Here is a 25,433-nt window from a genome sequence, read left to right as displayed (position 1 = left end):
TTAGGCATTTAAAAAATGAGAAAGGTTCAAAAGAAAAAATAATTGCCTGAGGGTAAATATATAAAAAATGTAAACCAGCTAGCAACCCAAGAAAGGTGACTTAAAACAACTACAAGTTGCTATTTTACAACTTATTTGGTTTTTAAAATAATAATGCACCAGTACTTTATCTGCATATCCAAAAATTCAAAAGCTCTAAAAACTGCCTTTTGTAACTCGTTTGGCAGCAAAATGTAACCTGACTTGGACACTCTGGAAGCAGAACTGTGCTATCTGATATGAAGTACTCCTTATTTGTGCCTTTTAGTGCAAATCACATCATTTTGGTTGCATAAATAGTCATGTGTTTGATTATAAACTGCTTCCCCAGACTCTGCTTGGAGTGTTATGGGAAAGTAGGCATTTGCGTCATGTTACCTTCTGAAAAATCAGAAAAATTCTTAATTCCCGAAACTAGATGTCCCTATAAGTTTTGGCTGAGGAACTGCTGACCTGCATTTAATTTGACAGTACAGAAAAACAAAGTCATTCAGAAACCCCCTGGTAATATTACAACCTGTTCTATTTTGCGAGTGGGACAGTGATACTCTGGCAATTTATATCAAAAGCCATAAAAGGGTGTATGCCCTTTATGCCAAAACTCCACTTCTAGAAATTTATTATGACTAAAGTACTCGGAAAATGATGAAAGATGTAGGTTTTAGTAAGTCCAACATAAATGGCATATAACAGGTAAAAACTGGAAAGACCCAAATACTCAATGACAGAAGAGGTGGGTTCGGACAGTCTCTAGCCACACCTCAGACCACGGCTGCACTGCTTTTAAGTGACATTATACAGTAATGCTCATTCACATTGAAGATGCCTTTGGTTATCTTGTTAGGAAGAAATACTGGGCTACAAAAACAATATGCACTGTATGACGTAATTTCTTAAAAATTATTTGTAATTATCTATGTCTGAAAATATTTAAAGGATATTCACCAAAATATTAATAGTGGTTATCTCTGGATGGTCACATTGCAGATGTTTCTAATTTTCTTTTTATAACTATGCCTTGTCTACTGTGAACATGTGTTATTACTGCAATAATAAAACTTTAAAGTTCATTTAAATATATCATTTAAAACATGCCAACATATCTGACTTAGATTCCAAGTTTTCTCTCTATATATAATTAATATCTATCAAGAAGAATGTAATGTTCATCACATTTATAGGAGTTAATAATTATAAAGGCTCGGTGTGTCTGTTATCGTATGGTTTCACTTATTTGTGGAACATAAGGAATAACATGGAGGCCATTAGGAGAAGGAAGGGAATAATAAAGAGGGAGAAATCAGAGTGGGAGATGAACCATGAAAGACTATGGATTCTGGGAAACAAACTGAGGGTTTTAGAAGGGAAAGGTGTGGGGGGATAGGTGAGCCTGGTGATGGTTATTAAGGAGGGCATGTATTGCATGGAGCACTGGGTGTTATACGCAAACAACGAATCATGGAACACTGCATCAAAAACTAATGGTGTACTGTATGGTGACTAACATAACACAATAAAAAATAGATTTAAAAATTTTTTAAAAATTATAAAGGCTCAGTGTATTTGGAAAACAGTATCATAAAACAAAGCCTTGTTTTCAAATAGCATGTTTTTGCCTATAGAAGCATCTACAGTATTGTTGATATTTTAAAAGTGTATATATGAAAATTAGCCATGAAGAATGGGAAATATGAACCATATTGCCAAGGCAAGTGGGTTTAAGATTTTAGACTTTATTGAAAAAAATATGCCCAGAGAGTATATTGGCAGCATTCAAATTCTGACCCATGTGGAGAGAACAGCAAGCTAACCATCTTGAATTGTGGGTTGTCAATTGAGAATTTATAATGCCTTTGTTTCAGTCATCAGAAACAGTTTGCAATCCTCGGAAATGTATTTTGACAATATGATCTTTATCCTGAAATACTCCTTTTAACAATACAAATAAATAAGAAAACCGTATGCACTTTCAGGAAAGCAATTTGCCTTCTGGACTGCCTTGAGTGGTGATAACACGAGGACGTGCCATCCTCCCGCTTGGCATGCGATAAACAGCTAGACCCAGCAGTCTATCTGCAGAGGAGAGAGCTCTGTGTTTTAAATGCCAATTTTCAAGTCAGTGCTTCTTGTAGTTTGTACAAATATGCATCAGAAATTTGGTGCTGACTCTGAATGCTTTATTCCACTTTGGTGGACTACTTCTGCAATCCATGAACAATTAAATTGGATTACTTTTTATTAGAAATTGTGATATCTGTTGCATCTTTACTGAAAGAAATAATTCTTTATTTTTCAGAGCTTCCGTATGGCTGGGAAAAAATCGATGATCCCATATATGGCACTTATTATGTTGAGTAAGTCTCTAAGTTTCCTACTAATTTGTTACTAATATGTGATGAAACTGTGTTAGTATTTTAGTTATTGAGCATGCATGGCCAGCTGTGCCCCTACCTCCCTTTCATCTTACTTGGAAGTGTCCGCAAAGACTCCGGGAGCACCAGCTAGCTGTTTCTTCCTTCTCCAGCTGTGGCTAATTTGTCATTCTTTTCCTTTGACTCATGATTCTAAAACACCAATTGGAAAAGTGTTTCACACTGTCCTCTAAATGAGTGATAATTAAAGATATCAAAGTAAGCGCCCTTCATTTTGCAATCAAAATGTTGGGAGCTGACTCGTTGTGCCAAAGAGATGTTCTATTAAACTAGATTTCAAAACCAATTAAATGAAGCAGCCATACTTTCCAGTGGAAGGATGAAATAAAATTTAGATTTTTTTTCCCCCCTTTTAAGGCCCCATTTCAAATCAGTAGTTTTCTTTCTGTAGATTAGACTTTTTTGTTACCTAATGGAGGTTGCATCGCTTTAATGTATCTTAGTATATGAGTTATCCCTCCTATCCATTATTTTATTTCAAATAAAGCCCCTATTAGGGATCAAATTATATAGACATTAAGGAAAATCAAGTAATATTCATAATTTCCAAGAGTTAAATATGCAGCTTACTTTTCTACTTTTCTACTCTTCTGATAGAGAATATAGAGAATTTTTTTTAATTCCTCATTGTAATGTTGTCAGTGTTATTTGGGTGAATAGCAAAGCCTACACATTGCCTATGAGAAGTGTACTTACTACCCAAGAAATGCAGAAACTGAAAAACTGAAGGTGTTTACATTATTTATCAAGATCTATCTCTGTTTTCTCTAACCACATTCTGTTTAACAGTAATAATCTAGAGGGTCAAGGGTTAGAGATGAATGGCATTATTGCGAAATTGTTTTGCTAACAGTGTTCAGTCACTGAGCTTCTCCTAAGTGTCAAGCCCTTCTTTGTGCTAGGGAGGTACTGGTAAGTAAGGCTTGTGGGCTTCCTGCCCTTGGGCATCTTTCTCATGAGCTTGGACACTATGACCACCATCTTCATTCGGAAAAGCCCCAATTTTGGCAGCACAGCCAGTCATTTCCGGTCCAGGTGAATTCACCTCATTTACCACATGCAATTTTCTTCTATAGTATCTAATACTCCAATGTCAGGCGGATGCTCAGTAGATGCATAAAAGTAAAATAAATGCCCGGAGGTGTCACTAACTGCAAAAATAAAGGGACGTCACTTGCATATAGTTATAAGGAAGGCACCTCGGTCCCCCTACATTGCTAATCAATAAAAACACACACATTTTAAAAATAGTATAGCTGCAGCTTCTGGATAGATGTATCAACATTACCAGTTTCCAGGAAATGCTGCCTAGTCTTGCGGGACTAAGTCAGGCTGCACTATGCCTAGACTATTACATCTGAAATCCAAGGTAGTTCTACATAAGGAAAGAGAACGGAGGGACGTGACAAACCAGACCTCATGTTTAATACACTTCTTTGCAGAATTCATTGAACAAGATTTTTTTTTTCTTTAGTCCAGATGTTAGCAAATTCCAGTAAGCCCCAGATAGCAAATATTCTGGGAGGCCTATGACCTCTGTCACAGCTATTCATCTCTGCCCCTGTAGCTTGAAAGCAACCATTAGACAACACTTAAATGAAGGGGCATTAGCTACCATCTAATAAAACTTTATTTACAAAAACAGGTAACTGGCCAAATTTGTCTTACCAACCCCCACCCTATTCTAATTCTTCAGATTCTTCTTCCATGTGCTCAAATGCTTCCAAGCTGGCTTCAGTGTGGAAAATAACATTTAACTCAAACCTTTCTTCTCTACCTTAATTATCTGTCATAGAGGTGAGACACCTAACCCATCAGAAAGCAGTGCTTCCTACCTTGTCTTTCATTGAAGAGCTGCTGCTGGTGGACACTAGCTGTGACCCTAAAAGATAACTGTCCTCATTATTTTTATCCTTCAAATGATTGTCTTTTTTATTTGTTTTTGCTTAGATTATATTTGTCTACATTTCTACCCTTCATTTTTCATGCATTCACTGTCATAGTCAGAAATTGTTCCTAAGTTAGCCAATCATGTCTTACGTCATTGAACCAGTCTAACACATTCAATAATTTTAGATTTCAAGTGATTGTGATGCCACAGACACGGGTCTTAGTGAGTCAGATTTAACTTTCTTCCGATTATATCCCGTTCTACTGTTTGTCATAATCCCCCCCCTTACATGATTCTGTAACATATACTAACACCAATAATTAGATGTGTGGGTGTCTCAGACTGACTAGAAAATTGAGATAGATAATTCAAGCCTAAAGATAATTTTAAGTAGAATTGTATTCCCATATTGCTCAGAAATGTCCTTTGGAAAAAATTCACCAAAATAATTAAAATACCTCAATTTATTCTATATAATGTAAACATTGCTTGAAATCAAGAATATCTTCCATCACAACAAAGACAACTTTTCCATTTTACCTGAAAATATCTATTTATGTTGTTTGTTTTAATTGTTCAAAAAAATGAGCTGCATCTCCATTACACTATTATTTTCACAAGGTATGCATGGTTCTAAATAGTAGTCTTGTTGGTGGAAACTGTATGGATACATATGTGAGCACAGTGGTTGTCACTTTCAGCACACAGAGTATGTTTGTTAGAAAAAGGTCACCAATTTCTTAGAGCTAATTATACAGAAAAACAATAACTGTCTAGTTTAAGGCAAGTTTCTCTATCAAGTGTTCATTTTGGACATCATAAGTGTAAGATACATTATGCCTAGATGAGGGCACTGTGTATAATTATAGCGATAGCATTGATGTCAGTATCTTGGAATCATACAAATTTGTCATATGAATATTCGGTTAATGTAACGAAGCAAGGTGGTCTTCAGTATAAATCTGTAGTCAAGAAAATGTTGATTCAGTAATTCTAGTCATAATGACAGACAGTGGGTTTTCTGTAGAGCTATCATTTTTGGTGTTTAGTCACACACTCACAGAATTAGAGGCGCAGTTACAAAATATGACAAACATTCCACCTCTCCACCTAATGGCAAAAAGAAGCCTGTGCTAGGACACTAGAAGTCTAACTTAGCCGTCAGCTGCTCTCTTCTAATAGACTAACCACTGGAGCAGAAGTCGCACTGTAGTCCCTCTGTTGTCAGCAGGTCACATCAGGTTGAAATGAGCCTATGCCTCTAGCATAGTTGCACATGCCCTCTTCTTTCTTTCTCTCTTTCTAAAGATTTTATTTATTTATTTGACAGAGATCACAAGTAGGTAGAGCAGCAGGTGGCGGTCGGGGGGCGGGGGAAGCAGGCTCCCCGCTGAGCAGAGAGCCCGATGTGGGACTCAATCCCAGGACCCTGAGATCATGACCTGAGCTGAAGGCAGAGGCTAACCCACTGAGCCACCCAGGCGCCCCAAACACATGCCCTCTCTCTCCTTGTCAGCCCCAGACAAGGAGATGGGAATTCCAGCAATCAACAGCAGGAAAGTGTTGTACAACCGGAAACTGAAACGCCTGGATTGAATCGGTTTTGACCACTATTACTGCCTCTTCCTTTCTATGCCATCAATCTGTCCTGTGCAAATTCAGTTTTAACTTGATACATTTAATGTATTCAAGAGTCAGAAAAATCATCACCGCCATCATCATTACTGTCTCATCAAAATAGTTAACATTTGTTGAGTGAGTGCTTAGTATGTGCCATGAACTGGGTGAAGTGCTCAGCCATCTTCAGCACATTTGGAATCCTCACTATAGTGATAATGACGTAGATTGTCTTAAGGGTGCAGATGGGGAAGTGCTGGCTGAAGAAGTTAAGTTGCTTACCCAGTTTCACACAGTATTGAAAGGAATGGCTGTTACTTAGACCTAGGCACTCTGACTCGAGAGCTTAGACTCCAATTTCTTGCTCCAAATCATCATCCAGTAAACGGAGCACTCAAAAACTGTAATATTGTAAACAACCTCTGAGACTCATCACTAAGAACAATGAGGGGTCCCTAGAGAACATCTCCTCTCTGGCTCACCTCTAGTAGTTTCGCAGTCCCAGAGAGATGTCCGACAGGGGGAGGTCATGCAGCACACAGCTGGGGAGATGATCTTCTGACCCAAGCATTCTGAATCTTTCGCTCCATTCCCAGTGACTCGGGAATGGTTCCAGACAACACGGCCACTGGTAGTAAGACGTGCGGGGCCTGAAAGAAAAGGAGTTCATACTGGGTGGACCTTAACATAGGGTTGTTGGCACTGCTTGGAGCAGTTGGGGCAGCACACAGTTCTGCATTTTAGAGAACAATGGGCCCCACTCAACATCTTTCCTTATTTCATCTGCAGACAGGGCAGATGGACGACGTTTCTCCTCTGTGGAGCAGCAGAAAGAAGTTAGCCCAATTTTTCCTGACAGACACCAAATCCATGAGAGTACCACACTTAGCAATGTATTAAGAAGTCCTAAAGTTGCTAACTAGAAATGTAACTGTCACTGTTCATAAAGAAAAGAAAAAAAACTTTCAATGAAAAAAGTACAAAATGTAGAGTTGAACAGCTGTGACTTTTGTACAAATGTGGGTTTTTTCCTCCTCTTTTGTGAAATTATGTCTGCTGGGTACAGTTTGGTTTCCAATGACAGTTACACAATTTGCTTAACTAGCTAGTCCAGAAGACACAATTTCCTGGAACAGCTTTCATGCAAAGCTGCGTCCTCTGGCACAGACAGAGAAGCAAACCATATAACTGCAGTTAAAATGATAGTAGGGACTGACAGATGTGATTTTCATGTAGAGGTTTTACAAGTTTTTCATGTGATGTCACACATCTGCTACTATAAAATGTTACTTGTGTACAATTCCAGAAAGTCTGAAAGATATCGCATAATATCTTCAATGTAACATTAAATGTAAAAGGAAAATCACATTCATTTCATGGTTAATGATGAGTATTCGTCATGATGTTGCAAGTTGGAAAGTAGCTAGAGAGGATTTCAGCTCAGAATCATATCCTAAGGATGTTTCTTTCCTTCATGGCTTTGAGTAGTTTCCTAAATCTTCCCAGAAAAACTTCCTAACTTCAGAACTTTTTTACAAGTCAGCATAAATGTAAAACATTTCCAATTAGGAATAAACAGAAAAGAATACCCTTTTAAAGCCCTGTTTGTTCTTAGAGAATTGTTTTTCCAATAGGGAAAGTTAATTTTTTAAACTTTCAGCTTTTCCCCTCAATCTGCAGATGCTCGCAAACTTTTCTTGATGCTTTTTAGACAGCTGCTTAACAAAGAAATCATTTCCCCAACTTACAAATTTATGGCATAGAAGATACCAAACTGGAGTGCCATTGTTGATGAAGGTGCTTAGTGGTATTCTATACTAAGCCAAATCTTAAAAATAGCATGTGGTCACATCAGTTACGGTCATTTAGTAGCCAAAAGTATGGGCTGCAGAGGATCACAGGATGTCAACCCTGCAACTTCCCAGCTGTGAGATCTGTAGTAGACGGGTAATGGAAAGGGAGGAAAAGGAGAGAGAAAGGAGAGAAGGGAGGAGAGCAAGCCCTTTTGTTCTGCACTTACCACATGCCAAGTAGTATTCTAAGTGCCTTCCATATACTAGCTCATTTAATACTCAAACACAGACCAAAAAAACCCTGTGAAGTTTGTATTGTTATCCCCGTTTCACAAGGAAACTGAGGTACAGATAGTTTTGCAAGTACTAAATAATAGAGCCAGAATTTAAACCTGGGCAGTCTCATTCCATAGCTGGTGTTTAGCAATAAACAGGTATGAAGTACATCCTCAATAAATGTTAGTTATTTTTTTTTAAGATTTTATTTATTTATTTGACAGACAGAGATCACAAGTAAGCAGAGAGGCAGGCAGAGAAAGGAGGAAGCAGGCTTCCTGCTGAGCAGAGAGCCCGATGCGGGGCTCGATCCCAGGACCCTGGGATCATGACCTGAGCTGAAGGCAGAGGCTTTAACCCACTGAGCCACCCAGGCACCCCAGTGTTAGTTATTTTCATCTTCTGTATCCCAATAACATGCATAAGGACTCAACTTGTGGCATTACTTCTGTAGCTCATTTGTAATTACAATATACCCCCCAAAGTGAACAACTCTAAGGGAAATTATTTGATTTATAAGAAATATGTAATTTAATCTCATGGTGAGAGCATGCCATGTGGAATAAAGAATACTTTTCCTTTAGAATTAGTGATAATTCCATAAGCCTCTGGAAATGATAAAGCAAGGACTGCAGAGTATGAGGTCTCTGTGGCTTTCTAAAGGGTTGAGGTTTCAGAATAATCTGCAAGGACGTTATTTTTGTCATAATTATCTATAGTACATGTCACCTTACGTAACTGGGGATTTATGAAAGTAATAGTAGAGACAGTAATGTTTAAGGCACTATTTTAACTTTTAATATGCTTTCACATGTGTTATCCCAGCTGACAGTCACAGCACTTACAAAAGAAGGAACCAGTCCTCTGAGAACTTCATTGAGTTCTCCAAAGCCATATGGCTAGTAAGGTCGAAGCCTGATGAAGTCTATTGCCTCATAGAACTAAGAGAGACAGTTCAGTAACTATGTTTTTACATTAATATAAAGTGTCTATATTTTATGAAATGTTTTCTCGTATTTATTAAACAAGCATATATCAGTTCACTTTCCAGTTTAAAAAAAAAAAAGGAACAAATATATCGAAATAAATATGGGATACCTGATCTCTTCTGAACTATAGGCAGCTCTTTTGTGCTAAGGCGGCAGCCTTCCATTTTTACCTTCTTTGCTCTCAGCCAGGCCAGTTTCATACTCTGTAGCATCACTCCTTTCAGCCTGGAAGAAAAAAAGCAGTCTAGCCTCAAAAGTGAGGAACACACCCTAGCCCTATGCCTAGCTCTTTACATTATATTAGTATTTCTGATACTTTGTAACTGGTGATTCCTACTTACCTCCTCTGCCCCTTACTGATACTATATAAAATTTCAGTTGTTATTAAATTACTTTACACTATGGTTCAACCACAGATCTGTACAAAGGCTTATGGCTTTCTTTTACTCTTCATGCCAGAGCCTCTCAAATATTTTTAAACTGTGATCCATTCAATCAAAATGAAGTCCCAGGTCCTATCCTCTTACCACAACCATCCAGTCAAGATCTGAATGCACAGCCCTCGTCCACTCCTTACCTGAGGTTAGAGGTAATTTTTCATGCTGTGAGGGTCTCCACCACTGCTGGTTCATTCTCATCTGATTAAAATGTGCTCTGTATTCTAGTTACCTTCTCTTCCCCTGAATGTCCTTTCAAATGAAGGAAAGAAAACTTGACTCTGTAATTAGAAACGCTCTTATTAGCAACTGTTTGATCTCATAAACCACCTTATTTAACAAATCTTTGGGTTCCAAATGAAGAATGTTTTGAGCACTCAGAAGTTTATATTAGTTTAATTGCAGGTGGAGTTTTACAAATAACAATGAATTATTCACCCCTGGCATCAGAGTTACATACAAACGTTTTAAAAAAAGATAATGTTTACAATTCTAATGGATAATTTTGTTTGTCTTGAAGTCAGTAATAAAAGACAGGGGAATTATTACTCCAGCATCAGATTTTCTTTGAGAATGTATTTGTGAATATATTCATAAACACTTTGGGAGGAGTTGTTTGTGTTTAGGCATTTTTTATGAGTCTAGCAAATTAAAATTGGCTCTTGGTTAGGTGCTTCTGCAGAGGTTAAGCATAGGCATGTAGCCCAGTAGCACAAAGCAGGGGAACTTCGTGGAGAGGCAGCAATGTGAGGATACCGTCCCTGAGTTCTCATCATCCCAGGGAGAGAGGACAGGAATGGTCAGAACTGGAAACACCATACTGTGCACTCCCAAGGAAAGACCACGCTTCCTCCTTCTACCCCATTTTTATAGGGCTGTAAGAACTTGAACCCATCCTTATGCAGTCAGGGAAGACAGCCTGCATTTGAGGGACTGCTGCCCAAAGCGGTCACAGACAACCTTTTGAGCCAGGTGTGAGCTGTGTGGTGAGTTTTATTCCTGCACTGAGAAGACGCAGACCTGTGGGGAGTGCGGTCCCTCCTGCTGGAAGAGGGGACCCCAGTCCAGCGTAGCTCACAGAGAGACAACCCAGAGAAAGCTGCCGCCATCTTTCACTGGACAATCCTGCTTGCCTCTTGCCAAGGCAATGTTATATAACACACAAAGAGATCATTGTTATTATTCTAGAATGTGTACAACAGTTAGCTTATATAGCTTAGTTATTCTCTCTCTGGCTTAAACATGCTAGGCTTCTTGTGGGTGAATTGTGGATTGTTGTCTCATGCTACCAAGCTGCATCATCACATACTTTGGAGTCATATCTTAGACTGAGACTAAGTTCTAAAGTTAGCACATAAAGTGAAAATTGCATAGAGTCAGAATTATCCTAAAAATCCCTCAGGATCACAGCATGTTGAAAACTAGCATAGTGAAACAACACAACCATTTTCCCCCCTTTCGGTATTAGAAAAGAATTCTTTCTGGAATTAAAGTATTTGGCTGGCATGCAGGTCTTTTAGATCTTTAATAGATACCTAACTGGAATCACATTCAGCTCAGAGAGATGCGAATACTGGCAGAGAGATGAGGGAGCTTAGTCAAACCGAGGAAGTGGCTGATCGATGTCACTCTTTGGGCAGCCTTTTACTGAATAAAAGGCAGGATGGTCACCCTAAGTGGGTAAAATGTAATGCCTTCCACCCCCACATGAGAACTTTAATCTCATCTTTTTCAATATGCAGATAATGTTTTTCAGAATTCATGTTGTGTCACGGGCGATGATGTCAGTAATAGTTGTCCTTTTTGCATCCATGATTTTGAATTCACAGGCGAGTACAAAATTACACTTAACTTCCCTGGCTTTTATCTGTCAAATGAGTGGTTTGGATTAGGTGATTGCTAAGGTCTCTTCTAGTTCAAGGAATATCCACTGCACCTGTGTTAACAAGGCTAACTTTGGCCATTTTCCTGTATGAGCCTCATTATTTTCTCATTATAACTGCTGATCAGAGCATACTTAAAATTTGAAAGCATTTTCTTTCAATTTCCATTTGTTATTTGGCTAGACAATAATGTATATATTACCATTTTTAAAAATTATTTTAATGGTTTTAACAACGCTATCACATGAGTGTTATGAAAAGAAGGCTTCCTAAAAGGGTGGATGGTTATAATAGAATCTCCTTACAAAGCTACGAAAAAAAAAAACACATGTTTTTGATATCTACAGACATGAAATGATATTACAATTGTTGTTAAAAGGGCACAAAGATAAAGATAAGCTTATAAACAAAAAGTCAGCGTAAGAACTATATTTTTCACCATTTTCAAGGCTGAATGCATTCAAAGGGAATATTGTTGCCCCCTTTTATATGATATGAAGTCACATTGTTAAACATTATTTATTACTAGCATTTAATAGGCGACTTCATATTTAACTAGGTAGAATTTTATTACAATAGACTCAACTAATTGTATAATAAAAACAGATGGATTACAGAAAGTTTTATTATCAAATTTCATGTTTAAACTCAATCTGGCTAAGTAAGATGAACTTTAAAATTGTCGAGGAAAAATATTATTCTGTGGCTTAGAAGGTTAACTGGATCTACTAGAGGCAAAAGAAAGTCAATTTGCTGCGATAAACCAATACAGTTGGTTTTGCACTAAATTAGTCTAGAAGAAACTCACATTAGGTGTGTAGTTTCTGACAGCTTATTAAGTACCATGTGTTAAGTTTGCCATAACATTAAAATGTTAGTTCAAATTTCCATTAAGCACAACACTCCTGTACAGAGGCTGACAGTCTCCTCATCCTGTTCTTACTTCATTTTCTTCCATTTTAATTGGGTGCAAAAAAAAAAAAATGTGACTATAGTTTCAGATAGATAAAATGATAGGAATAATTGTCCATTTCCCTCTGATACTACTTAGTAATTTAGTTTGTGGCATTGACTTAATGTGTAAATACTTAGTAACTATCAGTTAGCCCAGAAAAATGATATTAATAGCTACCATCTAGTAAGCACTTGGTAGGGAGTTGCTGTCTTACATAACTCATTTAACCATCATCATCGCCACAACACTTTACTTTCGATGCTGTTATTTCTGTTTTGTGGGCAAGCCGTCAAGCTAGAAGGTGGCAGAATAGAGTTATAACCCAGGACAGGAATTTAGGGACTTTATGTTACCTATATTTAGGCTATACTTAACTCTCGTACTCTGAATATAACAATGATACTAAAATCAACTTTAGTTCACGTCATGTTTCATCTTTAGACATTTTCATATATTTTATCTGTGTGCTCTTCAAAACAGTCCTATGAGATGAGTAGGATATTTCCAGATGGGCAGTTGTAGTTCGAACATATTAGGGGAATTTTTACAAAGGTAATGAGTGAGTAGCCGATCTAATCTTCAAATGTAGCTTAAACCCCAAAGAGTGATTTGGTCCCCCAAATAGGAGAGAATGACGACTCAGACTCATCGTCAGAGGCTTTCATGTTAGTGAAACCCGAGAGGTCCACGTGAGATTGAGGACGCCAGAGAGGGCAGATGGCTCCCCTTTCCCCCGTTTTTCCTCATGAGTCCACAGCTTACAGGTGCCTATTATGAGCGGGTCAGGGGGAGAGAGTTCACCAGCGCTCCACGGTCTACTGTGTTAGCATATAAGGAATTTCTTGCTGAGTAAGTATCTCATTTTCATTTCTTATTGTATCACTGGACCTCAGCAGGACCTAACATGCCCTTTTCAGAATCTGAGACAAGACATGCATATTTGTGTTATTGACGACCTCATTCTTACTCACATACAACTTTAACCTATTCATAAATACTAGTGCAGAATCATCTTATTATCAACATCATAATTGCCAGAGTCATGGCCCATGTTCAACTTCTAGAATTTTAAGAGCACCATTCAAGAAAATTGAGTTAGGATTGACCCTAAAGGAATCGAAAAGGCAATCCTTGAAGGAGACTCGTCTGGCTTAAAAACTACATTATACAAAGCCAGGGATCCTGGCTCCTTGCCCGTGTTCTCATTACCATTTCATTTTTCACAGTAAGCAAAACATACATGCACACGCATACACATAGAAACCCATATTTCTAGGGGCATAGTCTTTGGGTTCTATACAAAAAAAAAACACAAAAATATGTACTAATCAAAATAATGTGCTGTATTGTCAAAATGTTTGCCTTCGAAAATCAGCAGGTAATTTACAGTCCTATGAAAGTTACCAGTTTCACAGTGAATCCTGGGAAAAAGAAATTCAGAATCATCTGGGCAAAGTATATTAACGATTACCAAACACAGCCCATGCCTGTGTATACATAAGTTATGTCACTTGAAAAGTAAGAGTATATTTGTGTCAGAGCCACGTAAATCAGTGTTGTTAGATTTGACACTACCCAGAGCTGGGTGTGAATCATGCATCTGCCCCTTACTGTGAGATCTGCAGAAAATCGCAGACCCTCTTTGAGGAGCAGGTGAATGAAAAGTATGGAACCTGTTTAGCTGAGGGTTTGGCATATAGCATTTGCTCAACAAATTTAGTTCCCACCCCCCTCTACCATTTACCATTCTCCTTTTATTGTCTCCTTTCTTTACAAGGCTGACATTTATTCTCCAAACAATTGTTTTTTTCCCACCAAATTTTGACATCTATTAAATAATTTAAATCAAAGCAAGAACAAAGTAACTTTGAAAGTGTGCAAAATGGAATGTTCTGAAATATTCAACATCACACCTTTCATCTTCCTTATTTAGAGATTCAGAATGAAAAATACAGACTTGGCCCAATGTGGGGGGCCTAAATTTCCCAAACTTGCATGTGTATTATGAAAAGGAACAAACACATTATGTGAAAATACATCCCCATTAAGGCAACATGAAACTGTCACCTAATCTTTATGAAGTTTTGCTCTTCTGATAATGGCATAACTTTAGAGATCGTGTGCTAATTACATAAAACTCTGCAACAATACGTGTTCCCTAAAAAGCAATCTATTGAAAACAACTGTGAAGCAGGGGCACCTGCATCTGCCTTTGGCTCAGGTCACGATCCCATGGTCCTGGGATCAAGCCACACATTGGGCTCCTTGCTCAGTGGGGAGACTGCTTCTCCCTTTCCCACTCCCCCTGCTTGTGTTCCCTCTCTCACTGTCTCTCTCTCTCTGTCAAATAAATTTTTAAAATCTTAAAAAAAAAATTAAAGAAACGTATTTCCACCTTTCTTTGCTCTTGCTTCTGCTGAACCTTTATCCTCTATTCCGACTACAATTTTTCCCCCATGCCTTTCTTCCCAGGGTCCTTCAGTTCTCAGAATGAAAGCCTCCTGCCCACACTCAGGCCATTTGCTGCGATAAACCAATACAGTTGGTTTATCACAATAAAAGTGTTTTCTGAGTATCAAAATAAAAGTGTTTCTTTTTTAAAATTTTGTCAGGTTTTCTAATTCTTCCTGCATAACTTTCTAGTATGTAAAAGGAATTGCTGTGTATTTTATTTCTCCCTGGTCTGGAAAGTAATAAAGAACCAATAGTTGAGCATAATACTTTTTTATGTTTTTTCTTACTATGGTAATTGGAGCTAGAAACTTTGGGAGTTTTGATATTATATGGAATTGGGGTTTCTTCATGTCCTGTTGACTGTGAGAATTGGCCAGTGTCCTGCCCCAGTCTTATCCATCCCTCTTTACTAGCACTATCCCTGGCTTCCTCCTTCCTGGATAATTGCAGACATCAATGATGTTACCTGCATGATTGCTCACTATTCTGAGTGTCTGTGTTGATTCTCTGACACTCCTTCGAGTCAGGTCCCAAAGTACTCCAGTATCCGTGGTTGTACATGTCTACCATTGTCTGAGTGATGTATGGAGTTCAGCAGGCTTAGCCTGTAGTGTGATTCACATTTTAACATCTCATAAATAATTTATTAATCAGTAGGAACCCAGTTCAACATAGAGTATATTACAGGTCAGATTATGCTCACACCTCCCAGCACACAGTAAGGTCTAGTTTCCTGGATCATGTGATTCTTCACAGTCCTGGAGCGTCTCTTACTTACCCTCAGAGCCCCAGGCAGGAACAATACATAGTGCACTGGAGTGGCCGGTAAGTGATGCAGAAATGATTGAGGATTTCAGGGAGCACCACAACTTTCCTATTTGGTTGATAGGGTAACACTCATACTATGGCCCCCCAAGTTCAGGAATAAGGCACCTCCGCCACGACAGAGACTTTGAGAGCTACAGCTGTCCCCTAGACAAGAGTCCTAATGGAAGGGGGGAGACTTTCTGACAAAACCACACCCCGCACCATGACTTACAGCTAGTTTTCTAGGCTTATAGCTTTCATCCCCTCGTCCTGACTCCTGCTCCCGTGCTGGCCATGGGCAGTCACGTGCCTGTGTATCCACTCGCCTTCTACTCTAGCTAAGCCCGACTGAATACTCCTGAACACCTTTGTATGCACTAGTCTCTTCCTAAAGTGCCCCTCTCCATCTGGCAAAATGCATCCTAGAATCTGCTTCAGTGTGGCTTTTTTGGTGAGGCTGTCCCCGAACCTTCAGACAAAGCTGCCTTTTCTTCGTATCCCAATTTACCCAATACTGTCGCAGTTTTAAAACTGAAAGTCTCATCACATCATGTGATGACCGCTGGGTGCAATTAATGAATAACTGAACTATATGTTGGCTACTTGAATTTAAGTTAAAAAAAAAAAAGTTAAAAAAAAAAAACTAAAAGTCTCATGCCCTAGGAAATCCCTTAGTCCTACAAAACTAGGGTGGTTTGTCCCCTGACCTGTTTGTCTCCCCAGTGGAGTAAAGCACCCCATCGCTGGGGGGGTTGTGTCATATTCACGTTTGTGTCCCCACTGTCTGGCACACTGATAAATTAGTGACCTTCTATATGAGATCTGAAGGACAAAGCCATTCAGTCTGCGTTAGCAGATACCAATGAAAGAGGATGCATTAGTCTTGTCTCTTAATACAAAAAGATCCTGCAATAGTGTAGTCTTTTAGTTTCCCTCTAGATACGCTCTGTCTTACCTCTATGTTTATTACTCAGTACTTAGGCTCAATTGAGAAACCAAAATTTAGAAATACCTTTGATGATAATATTGCTCCCAGCAATAACATTTAAGAAAGATATTTTATGGAAATGAGAAGGGATGGACAGAAAACATTTTTAAATTTTTTTCATTAGTTTCAGAGGTAGAATTTAGTGATTCATCAGTAGAAAACATTTTTAAATGCATGCCCAGGGGCTCTGAAATTTTTGAAAATGAGGCTCTGCATCTTGTAGGTCTTGGGAACTTCATGACATGCTCGGCAGTGCACATTTTATTTCTGCCAGGAATAAAATATCAAGTTGTCCATGTAATTTGTAAATAGTAATGGCTAAGTGATAAATAGCCCTTATATGTAAAATACATATTACAGACCAGTATCTTAAGTATGTAACTTTAGAACCACCGCTGGAGAAGGGGAGAGAGAGTTCACTTATCTGAACCTGTAAGTTCAGTCTCATGAGAACAGACTCCTTGGCCGTGAGAGTCGCAGTGCTAACACATGGCCACTCTCCTCAATTGGCTATGATTCCTCCACCTCCTGCCTCAACAGTATATCCCCAGGTCAGACACCCTTTGGTCCAGAAAGAGCAGGAGCAAGTAATATGTGAATGACTCAGTCTCACCCACATACACAAAGCAAACTCACATTACCCTCAGGTACAGGAGGGGATAACGAATGGACATTAATACAAAGAAAATTATCACTTAAGTGTTAGAATTGGGAAGAAATCTTTCAACAGGTAAGATTCAATTATTCGGTTAAAAAAAAAAATGCTTCCAGTAAAATAGATTCAATTCTTCCCTTTATCCAAAGCCCGTATTTTAAAATAAAGTATATTTAAAACATTTGTCTTTAGACTAGTACTTTTAAATTTTAGCTTTTCAAGGCATACTTTGTATTATGTAAGCCCTATTTTATAATTCTTTTTGTTCCTGTTTTATCTTCCCTACTAGACTTGTGTTTGATTGACCTTTGCCCCTCCCTACCCTCTCCATAGTGCGGAGCAGGGTATTTGAGAAACAAATATTTGATGAATCACGATAGCATTTATCGACTACTTCCATCCAGGTACTGGTCTGAAGTGATTTCTTCATTTAAATTCATTTAATATGCACGACTCTATGAGGCAGGTATTACTTTTATCCCAACTTTACAGAGAAAAATTCTGAAGCACAAAAAGGGTAATTGATGTCCTCAAGGTCACATACCTAGGATGTAGTGGGGCTTGGACGAATCCCAGCAACATGACTACTGTGACCAAGCTCTTGATACACTGCCCCACCTTTGGAGAAGAAGGTTAGCCCCAGGAGATCCCCATAGGGTTATAATCCTCTCTTGGTTTCCAAAGCATGAAGTAGTTTTTACTACTTAGAACCTGATTATAGAGAAAGCTTTATGGAGTCTTCTTGAGGCTTGTTTTAAAATGAATCAAATATACGTGTAGTGGGTGTAGTGTTTGTTTGCCACTGCAGCTGCAGTCTAGGGGGTCAGATGTGAGGAAGTGATATGCGGCTTTCCTGACCACCCAGAAGTGTGGGAATCAGAAGTGGGGTCACAGAAAACCTAGGGAATCCAAGCAACCAGGAAATTCATACTCTGATTCTATACAGGAATTACTGTTTATTTTTTTTCTTTTTTTTTTTTTAAGATTATTTATTTTTTTATTTGACAGAGAGAGAAATCACAAGTAGGCAGAGAGAAGGCAGATAGGAAGGGAGAAGCAGGCTCCCTGCTGAGCAGAGAGCCCGATGTGGGGCTCGATCCCAGGACCCTGGGATCATGACCTGAGCCACAGGCAGAGGCTTAACCCACTGAGCCACCCAGGTGCCCCAGGAATTACTGTTTTAAAAAAAAAAAAAATGCTCCAGGTAAAATAGATTTTAGGAAGCCTCCAAAGGAGCTTACATGGAAGAAATAATATACTGAGCCACAACCCCAAATCCCAAGCCAATTTTCCCATGCGCAGCGGTGACTGGCTGCCTCCCTGGGCTCCTTCACTTTGTCCCTCACATAGTGCTTTTCCATGTGAGCACATTTCTAGTGTAACACAAGATAGCCGCTGCAACTTACTAGCTTCTCAGTTCCAAATCTTCCATCACCATAGTAGGCTGACATTTTCACCTTTCACAAAAATGTCTTGGGAGATTCTCTGTTTTGAAGGATTTCATGAGTCTTCACCCAAACTGGTTATATCACATAAGCTGGCCCTAAGCTTCACATAGAGTTCTGTCACAGATGTATTTTATGGGAGCGTTCAACTGGAAACCAGTGAGATCTGTCACCTCTCGTGGATGACATCCGTTTACTTACTCAGTAAATATCTCTTGAGCACTGGCCACCTAGTGTGTAAAGTAATTACTGTAGCCACCTTGACAACCTTGCAAATATTTCACTTGTGGTACAACGTCTACTTGAAAGCTGCTCCCTTCTCTGTCTCACATGAACCAGTGATCTGTCTCTAAACCGTTCACTGAAATCAAGATGGTGGGATAGTAGCCAAGGGGTACAAAAGACCCCATTTGTGACTGTACACTAAAAGTTCTCCTCTCCAAAAACCCAGGAGAAGCAAGGTGGGGTGGGAAGTGGCTATGATATGGAGGGAGTGCTGGCAGTGGGGGTCAGATGGTGGCCTTGATGACCAGCAGACCTGCCCTGGGCATGCTGATGGGCTTGGGATGTACAGCTTCTTTCCTCCTGATTCTTCCATTCCCTCGGTGAAGAAGGCGGCAGTCAAGCAGGACCCTGACCCGGGACTCCTCTTGGCAGCATATCATTCGATCAGATGCAAATATTTTTTGCTCCTCTGTGCATGTTATGAATCTTCTAATACTAGAAGTCTTCTCTTCTGGAGCCCAAATAGCATTTCCTAGCACTCCCCAAGGCCACATACAGAAAAAGAGTCTTCCACATAAATCTTAGCAGGCAAGAAACTCCTTTGCACCTTCTCAGTTTCTAACTCAGGAGGAGATCGCAACCCTCGTTGCACACTGGTTTTCCTGGGAAGCTTTCTTAACGCCAGTGCCTGTACGTCATTCTGAGATTATGGCTCTGTTGATTTAGGGTGGACCTGAGTCTTTTCTGGTTTTGCTTTTGTTGGTTTGCTTGTTTTTAGGCTCTTCGGGTTGATTCAGAACTATAGCGCACTGCCACATAGGAACTTACTTTAAGTTTCCATTCCATAGTCAAAGGAGGAGGTTAAGCTGCACGTGAGTGAACATAAGAGCAAAGAGAGAGAAGACCGTGGAATCCCGTCTTTGAATATCCTCATCCCTTTGCCATTCCAACATGGAGGCATCTCTCTTCGGTAGTCCTTCCTTTTTTGTGAAGGAAAAACAGGGTTGTTATGATATACCCACTGCAGAATATGACTTATATCCTCTTAGCTCATACCACCTAAAGATGCATAAAATATGACAGTAGACTGATAGGATTAAAAGGTAAGAACTCTTGGTGGCACCCCAGGTGCTGTTTTATATGGAAGCTAGATGAACTAGCTAGCAATTATCTCCCAGAGCCTAAACGATGAGAAGGATGACGGCATTTGTCATTCACATGCTTTGTACACGTTGTAAGATCCCCAAATCCTTGCTAAAAGGACTCAAAACTATTCATTTTGGAAGCACAAGGAAGACACGGCTTTCTTATTCAGCAACAATCATATTTCTTTGTGATAGGCCTTTTTAAGCTTGGGAGCATTTTACATTTTGAATGAATGTCTTCATTTCTGATGATGTGCATGTTCTGTAGCAATTAGTTTAGGATACTAAAGCCACACCCAAGCATGCCGGGCTAGTTCATTGGTATTTTCATTCCCTGTCAACTCTAGAAACTCACTTTGGTGACGAATGGCGTATCTTCAAAATAATGTCCATAAAGCAGGTGGCTATGCTTTGGCTTTCCTAAGGAAATAATTAACATGCAGATGGCAGTTGAAGGAACCCAACTGTACATAGAAATGTATCCCAGAATGTTCTTGTATTTTCTGAAGATAAAGTTACACATGTGATAAACGGTGACCTAGGAGAACGGAAATGGGACAGGGAATAAAGAGAGCAGATCTTTCTGTATACTTCAAAGCTGTTTCTTGCTTGCTCAAAATTACTAACATATTAGTAAACAAGTCTTGAAACACACACTCATCATTTAGCTATTTAACAAACAAAAATATCATCTTTCAGTGTGTCCAGTGCTTAGCATACAAAGATGAACACATAGAACCTGCACACAGGTGTGCATAATCTATAGAAGGAAATACACATGAAAGTCAGCTATTAAAATACAGTAATGATAAGGTTATGGTAGCTTGTGAAATTCATTATTGTGAAATTATCATTTAGGATACTGTATACTAACATCAGGGAAAGCTCTCCATGCAAGATTTGCAGAAAAAATATTTGTAAGACTCACTAACAGGAATACTATGTCCTCTGAATGTCTTGGGTTTCACTTAAATACTCTGAAGAAAATAACCAGTTTCTCTGTCCCATTGAATTAGTGGCTTGAAAGCTCAAAGCTAATTCATAACATAATGCTAGCAGCCAAGTAGGATCCTATATGATCAGTTTTGTCTGTTGATCTACCCAGTTCAACTCCTGTCATCCAGATTTTGTTTACTTTCTGTTGTTTTTGTTCCTTAAAAGTACTGCAAATCCTCCCAGTGATGAGACAGGTTATAAGAAAATAAATAAATAAATAAACTGTGACAAGAGACGTCTGTTTAAGATTTTATGAGAGCCAAGGGAAAGAGTGTGATACAGACTGGCCGTGTTGCTAGGGGAGGCTAGGGAAGGAGCTCTATCTAGCACAGATGGGAAAAGCATCTTCATAATGACCCTGTCAGCAGCCCTCGCTAATATCAGTAAGAAAGAAGAGCTAGACCTTGAAGAATAAACAATCACTGGACCTTACAATTGCGGGGTCTTCCCTATGTATCTGTGCTTTGCAAACATTTTTTCTCTGGTCCTCACAGCAATCCCAATAAGCAGATAGTAATGTCCCCATGTACCACACGAGACTATCGATGCTTCTGGAGATGAGTAACTCGTCCAGGATGCCGCCTCACACCCAGGTAGTCTTGCTTCAAGAGCTGCAGTATTGCATGCTGAGATTCTCGTGGAAGGGTAAAGGGATTGACACAGTGTTGTCAGCGAGAGGCGCTCCAAGTGTGTCCAAGAGCGGTGTGTGGTGATGCAGCTGAAGGGGAAGCTACAGAGATAGGGAAGGGCAAAGTCAGGAATAATGTTTCTTTAGGTCATAGGAAGATTTCAAAGGATTTTAGTAAGAGGGGTACATGAAAGCAGAGAAAAGGCAAGGGAGGCCTCAAACTCTGATCCTTCTGAAATCCGGTGGGGCTGTCAGAGTCTCCCGGGCGAAGAACTTTTGAAAGATCCCATGCCGTCGTTCACTACGTGCTACAGATCACAGGGACTCCTTGGTGCGTAAGAGCATGACAGTAGTATTTACTTCCAATGGGAAATAATTTTACGTAAGACAGATTTACTTTGAAGTCCATCCTGGGGACTGCTATTACCGAAGGAGGTTGTCGTAAAGCACCCTCTTCCTACACGGCACCAGAAGTAATGTTAGAGAACAGTGTTAGAGAACGGGCCTGGCGCTCTTCAACCCCTCCCCCCCCCCCACTCCCCCGCCCAGAGCCTCTCCTGTGGACTCAGAATGCTGACAGTGATGGTGGTGAGAACGTGGTGATGCTGGCGGCAGGTGGCTGCGGCTAGTTCCCGAACTGTCTGTTTGCTCCCCTGTGCCAGCATTCACTGCTTCCTCGAACCCTCACGACCTCCCCTGGAGGAAGGCAGTCGTATGTCCGTATGACGGATGAAGGTTTAATCACACAGCTAAGCAAGTCGTAGAGGTGGATTTTGAATCCAGGGCCAGTAGACTCCGGAGCCTGTGTGGCAGGTGGCTTACCCTACCCTGCCTGCCACGAGGAAGAGATTAAATACAGCAGTCATCTTATCCTGTTTCTGAAGCCTGCTTTTCTGTCTCGCTAGGAATTATCTGATTTATTATAATGGAAAATTGGTTGTTGAGACTTCGCTTCTTTTGCCTCCTTTTCTTTCTGATATGTACTTTTAGAAGACATAATGAGAAGATTCTGTGTGTGTGTGTGTGTGTGTGTGTGTGCATGCATGCCCATTATATATGTGTGCAGATGGGGTGCTCGGGGGCCTCAGTTAGTTAAGCATCTGCCATCGGCTCATGTGATGATCTCAGGGACCTGGAATCAAGCCCAGCGTCAGGCTCCCCACTCAGCAGGGAGTCTGCTCAGCCCTCTCCCTCTGCCCCTCCCCTTCCTGCTGGTTCTCTCTCTCTCTTCCTTTCTCTCTCAAATAAAATCTTAAAAAAAAAAAAAAATATGCACTTGCCAGTGAGAACTCGTACATCAAAAAGAGAAGGTGAGTGGATAGGAATTGCATTTGGTCAGATCTCAGCCTTGCCACTTACAGGCATGAGATTTAGACCTCCTGTGTGTCAGGCTCATTGCCTTTAAAATAGCAATGTTTCCAGCTGAAGACTGTTGTTTAACTACATTGAGAAAATATATCTGCAGTACTTAGCACAGAGTTAAGTACCCAGAATTGTTCATTCGTCTTCTAACTCTTCTTTGGTCGTCAGGCTTTCCTACCATAATTCTATTTCTGTTTGTACAAAGAGCAAAAACCAATGTATATGTCAGCCCTCCCACGGGGGCATTTATATCCTAGAGAAAGAGCTATGTGTCACTGCCTCTAGGCAGAGTTTTTTTAGTTCCTACCCTCTCCAAGGACAAGGAGCTCTAAATTTCATACAAGAATTCATTAGGCTGTAAGGAGGCTATAAGGGATCCTTATATTATCAGCCCTCGGGTTAGCTGATCTGCAGCTGCTTCAAGACACTTGGAGTCTGCTGTCTATGAGTTTCTCATCTCATTATGCCAACTGTGAATACTCTCCTTTTGATTGACACGAGCATCAAACCCCCCCTACAGGTATCCTATGACTTGTGCAGATATCCCTGGGAATCTGTCCTTCTCTATCCCAGCCCTTCAATCCAGGTCTGTCTGACTCTAAAAAGTGTGAATGCTGGTTGCTAGTCATCAGTGGATTTAACTTATCTTGTTAGATATGGGGACTTTGCAAAGCTTAGAAGATCCTCTTTGCAACACCATTCGGTATAAATTTCATTTGCTGACCATTTATTTTAATGCATCGAACTCATCTCAAACTAACACAGGAGACCAGAAAGCGAGTGCACATTCTAGTTCTTTTGGCGGAGTCATGCATAATTTAAATACAATAACATATGATGGAGGCGTTGAGAACTCTGCTCCTGTCACAGAAATGTGCGTTGTACGCAGGCCAGCCCCAGCAGAGGCCTGACCTCATGCCCGGTGGGGCACTTGACGGATCACACAAGGTGTCCCTTAACCGCCTGCTCTCTGTAGGGCTCTACATATGTTCTCTTAAATGACTTTGCCCCACTGTTAGCCTAATTTGAAATTTTATTCCTCAGCCACATAAATAGAAGAACACAGTTTGAAAACCCCGTCCTGGAAGCAAAAAGGAAGCTACAGCAGCATAACATGCCCCACACGGAACTTGGAACAAAGCCCCTGCAGGCGCCGGCTTTTCGAGGTGAGTACCAGGTCCACCCACCATGTTTCAAAGAGAAAAATGATCTACCAAACTGCCTGCTCTTCCAGATCTGCCTTTAGCTGGGACCATTTCAGATGATGATTTGCTTTCCCCAGACCCCTCTCCTAGCTTTAGCTGGATATTTGCAGGGCTCCGTGGCTTCCTTACAGCCTCCCGGCCATACCTTAGAGGAATGTGCAGCAGGGTGCCAGGAGGAGACTCCTGGGTTTTGACAGTGGGACGGGAAAGTGGACCGTAAAGTGCAGATTCATAGAGACCCCTAGGCTTGTCCTCAAAAGACCACGCCCAAGAATAAGGATTGTTCTCCTTTGTGACAGTAGACGGTTCCTGGTGGACATTACCTAAGCCCACATCCACCCGCCCTCGCGCGGTCCCCGAGAGGTCGCGCAGCGTGAATGACTTGTCTTACTATCTGCGCGACCGCGCCAGGAGGCCCTGGCCCTTCGGTATGTCCATCGGTCTATCGGGGGCTTCCTGCTGCCCTTGACCACACCTTCGAGCCATGTAGTGGGATGAGTTGCTGCACAAACTTTTCACGTCTGGTGGGGTCTTACTCATAAACGAGAGCACGAATACCGCACCCCCACAGCATAAATGCCATGAATGTAAAGGTCTCACGGTAACTTTGCTCCGCTCCTAAAATGTTATGTTCATCAAAGAAACGTAGATGGCAAGGTCAAAATGCATTTTTCATTTACATTTTAATGGAAAAAACATAAATATAAAATAAAGAATAATTATACATGTATATGTGTGTCTTTTTTAGTGCAGACCTATGGGACATGTGAATACATGAAATAAAATTTCAGTATGATGATTCATTATATCTATTACGTATCAACCAAAATATAACAGCAGCAAGAGCACTAAAATACTTAGCTAAGTACCTATCTGCAGTTTGGCGTTACAAACATCAAATCGTATCACCGAAAATGTAGTAACTGTATGCGTGTAGGCACATGTATATACTTTGTATGAGTGTGTGTGTATATACACACTTGACTGAGATAACGTTTAAAGCAGATATTAATTCTATTTCCTACCATGACTTTATTTTTAAAGCATGTAATATGCTTAGGAATATGTTTATTACAGATCATAGTTGGAAAATCGTATAATGTAACAAATTGGTGCTCAAACCCAAATGAGTGGGTTCTCGTTATGGTCAGAGTGTTCAGGTATATGATTTGAGTGTATCAACATATTGTTATAAAATGTGTTACCTTTAC

At 40.0% G+C, this 25,433-nt stretch overlaps 1 protein-coding gene across 3 annotated transcripts in view; it reads left to right on the top strand.

Moving 5' to 3' along the window:
- Positions 1 to 25,433, top strand: part of MAGI2 (membrane associated guanylate kinase, WW and PDZ domain containing 2) — a gene marked incomplete at its 3' end in the record, with an annotated part of 1,345,444 nt that overhangs the window by 1,010,120 nt on the left and 309,891 nt on the right. For all 3 annotated transcript variants that reach the window (XM_080818052.1, XM_080818051.1, XM_080818053.1), the window contains exons 7-8: positions 2,336 to 2,393; positions 24,062 to 24,183. In XM_080818052.1, coding sequence (XP_080674178.1) covers positions 2,336 to 2,393; positions 24,062 to 24,183 — 180 coding nt within the window. The remainder of the gene's footprint in view (positions 1 to 2,335; positions 2,394 to 24,061; positions 24,184 to 25,433) is intronic.

The sequence above is a fragment of the Martes martes genome, assembly GCF_963455335.1.
Source record: "Martes martes genome assembly, chromosome: 11".
Lineage (NCBI taxonomy): Eukaryota > Metazoa > Chordata > Mammalia > Carnivora > Mustelidae > Martes > Martes martes.
The sequence above is the reverse complement of the archived record's forward strand: the minus strand, read 5'-3'. Positions and strand labels throughout refer to the sequence as shown.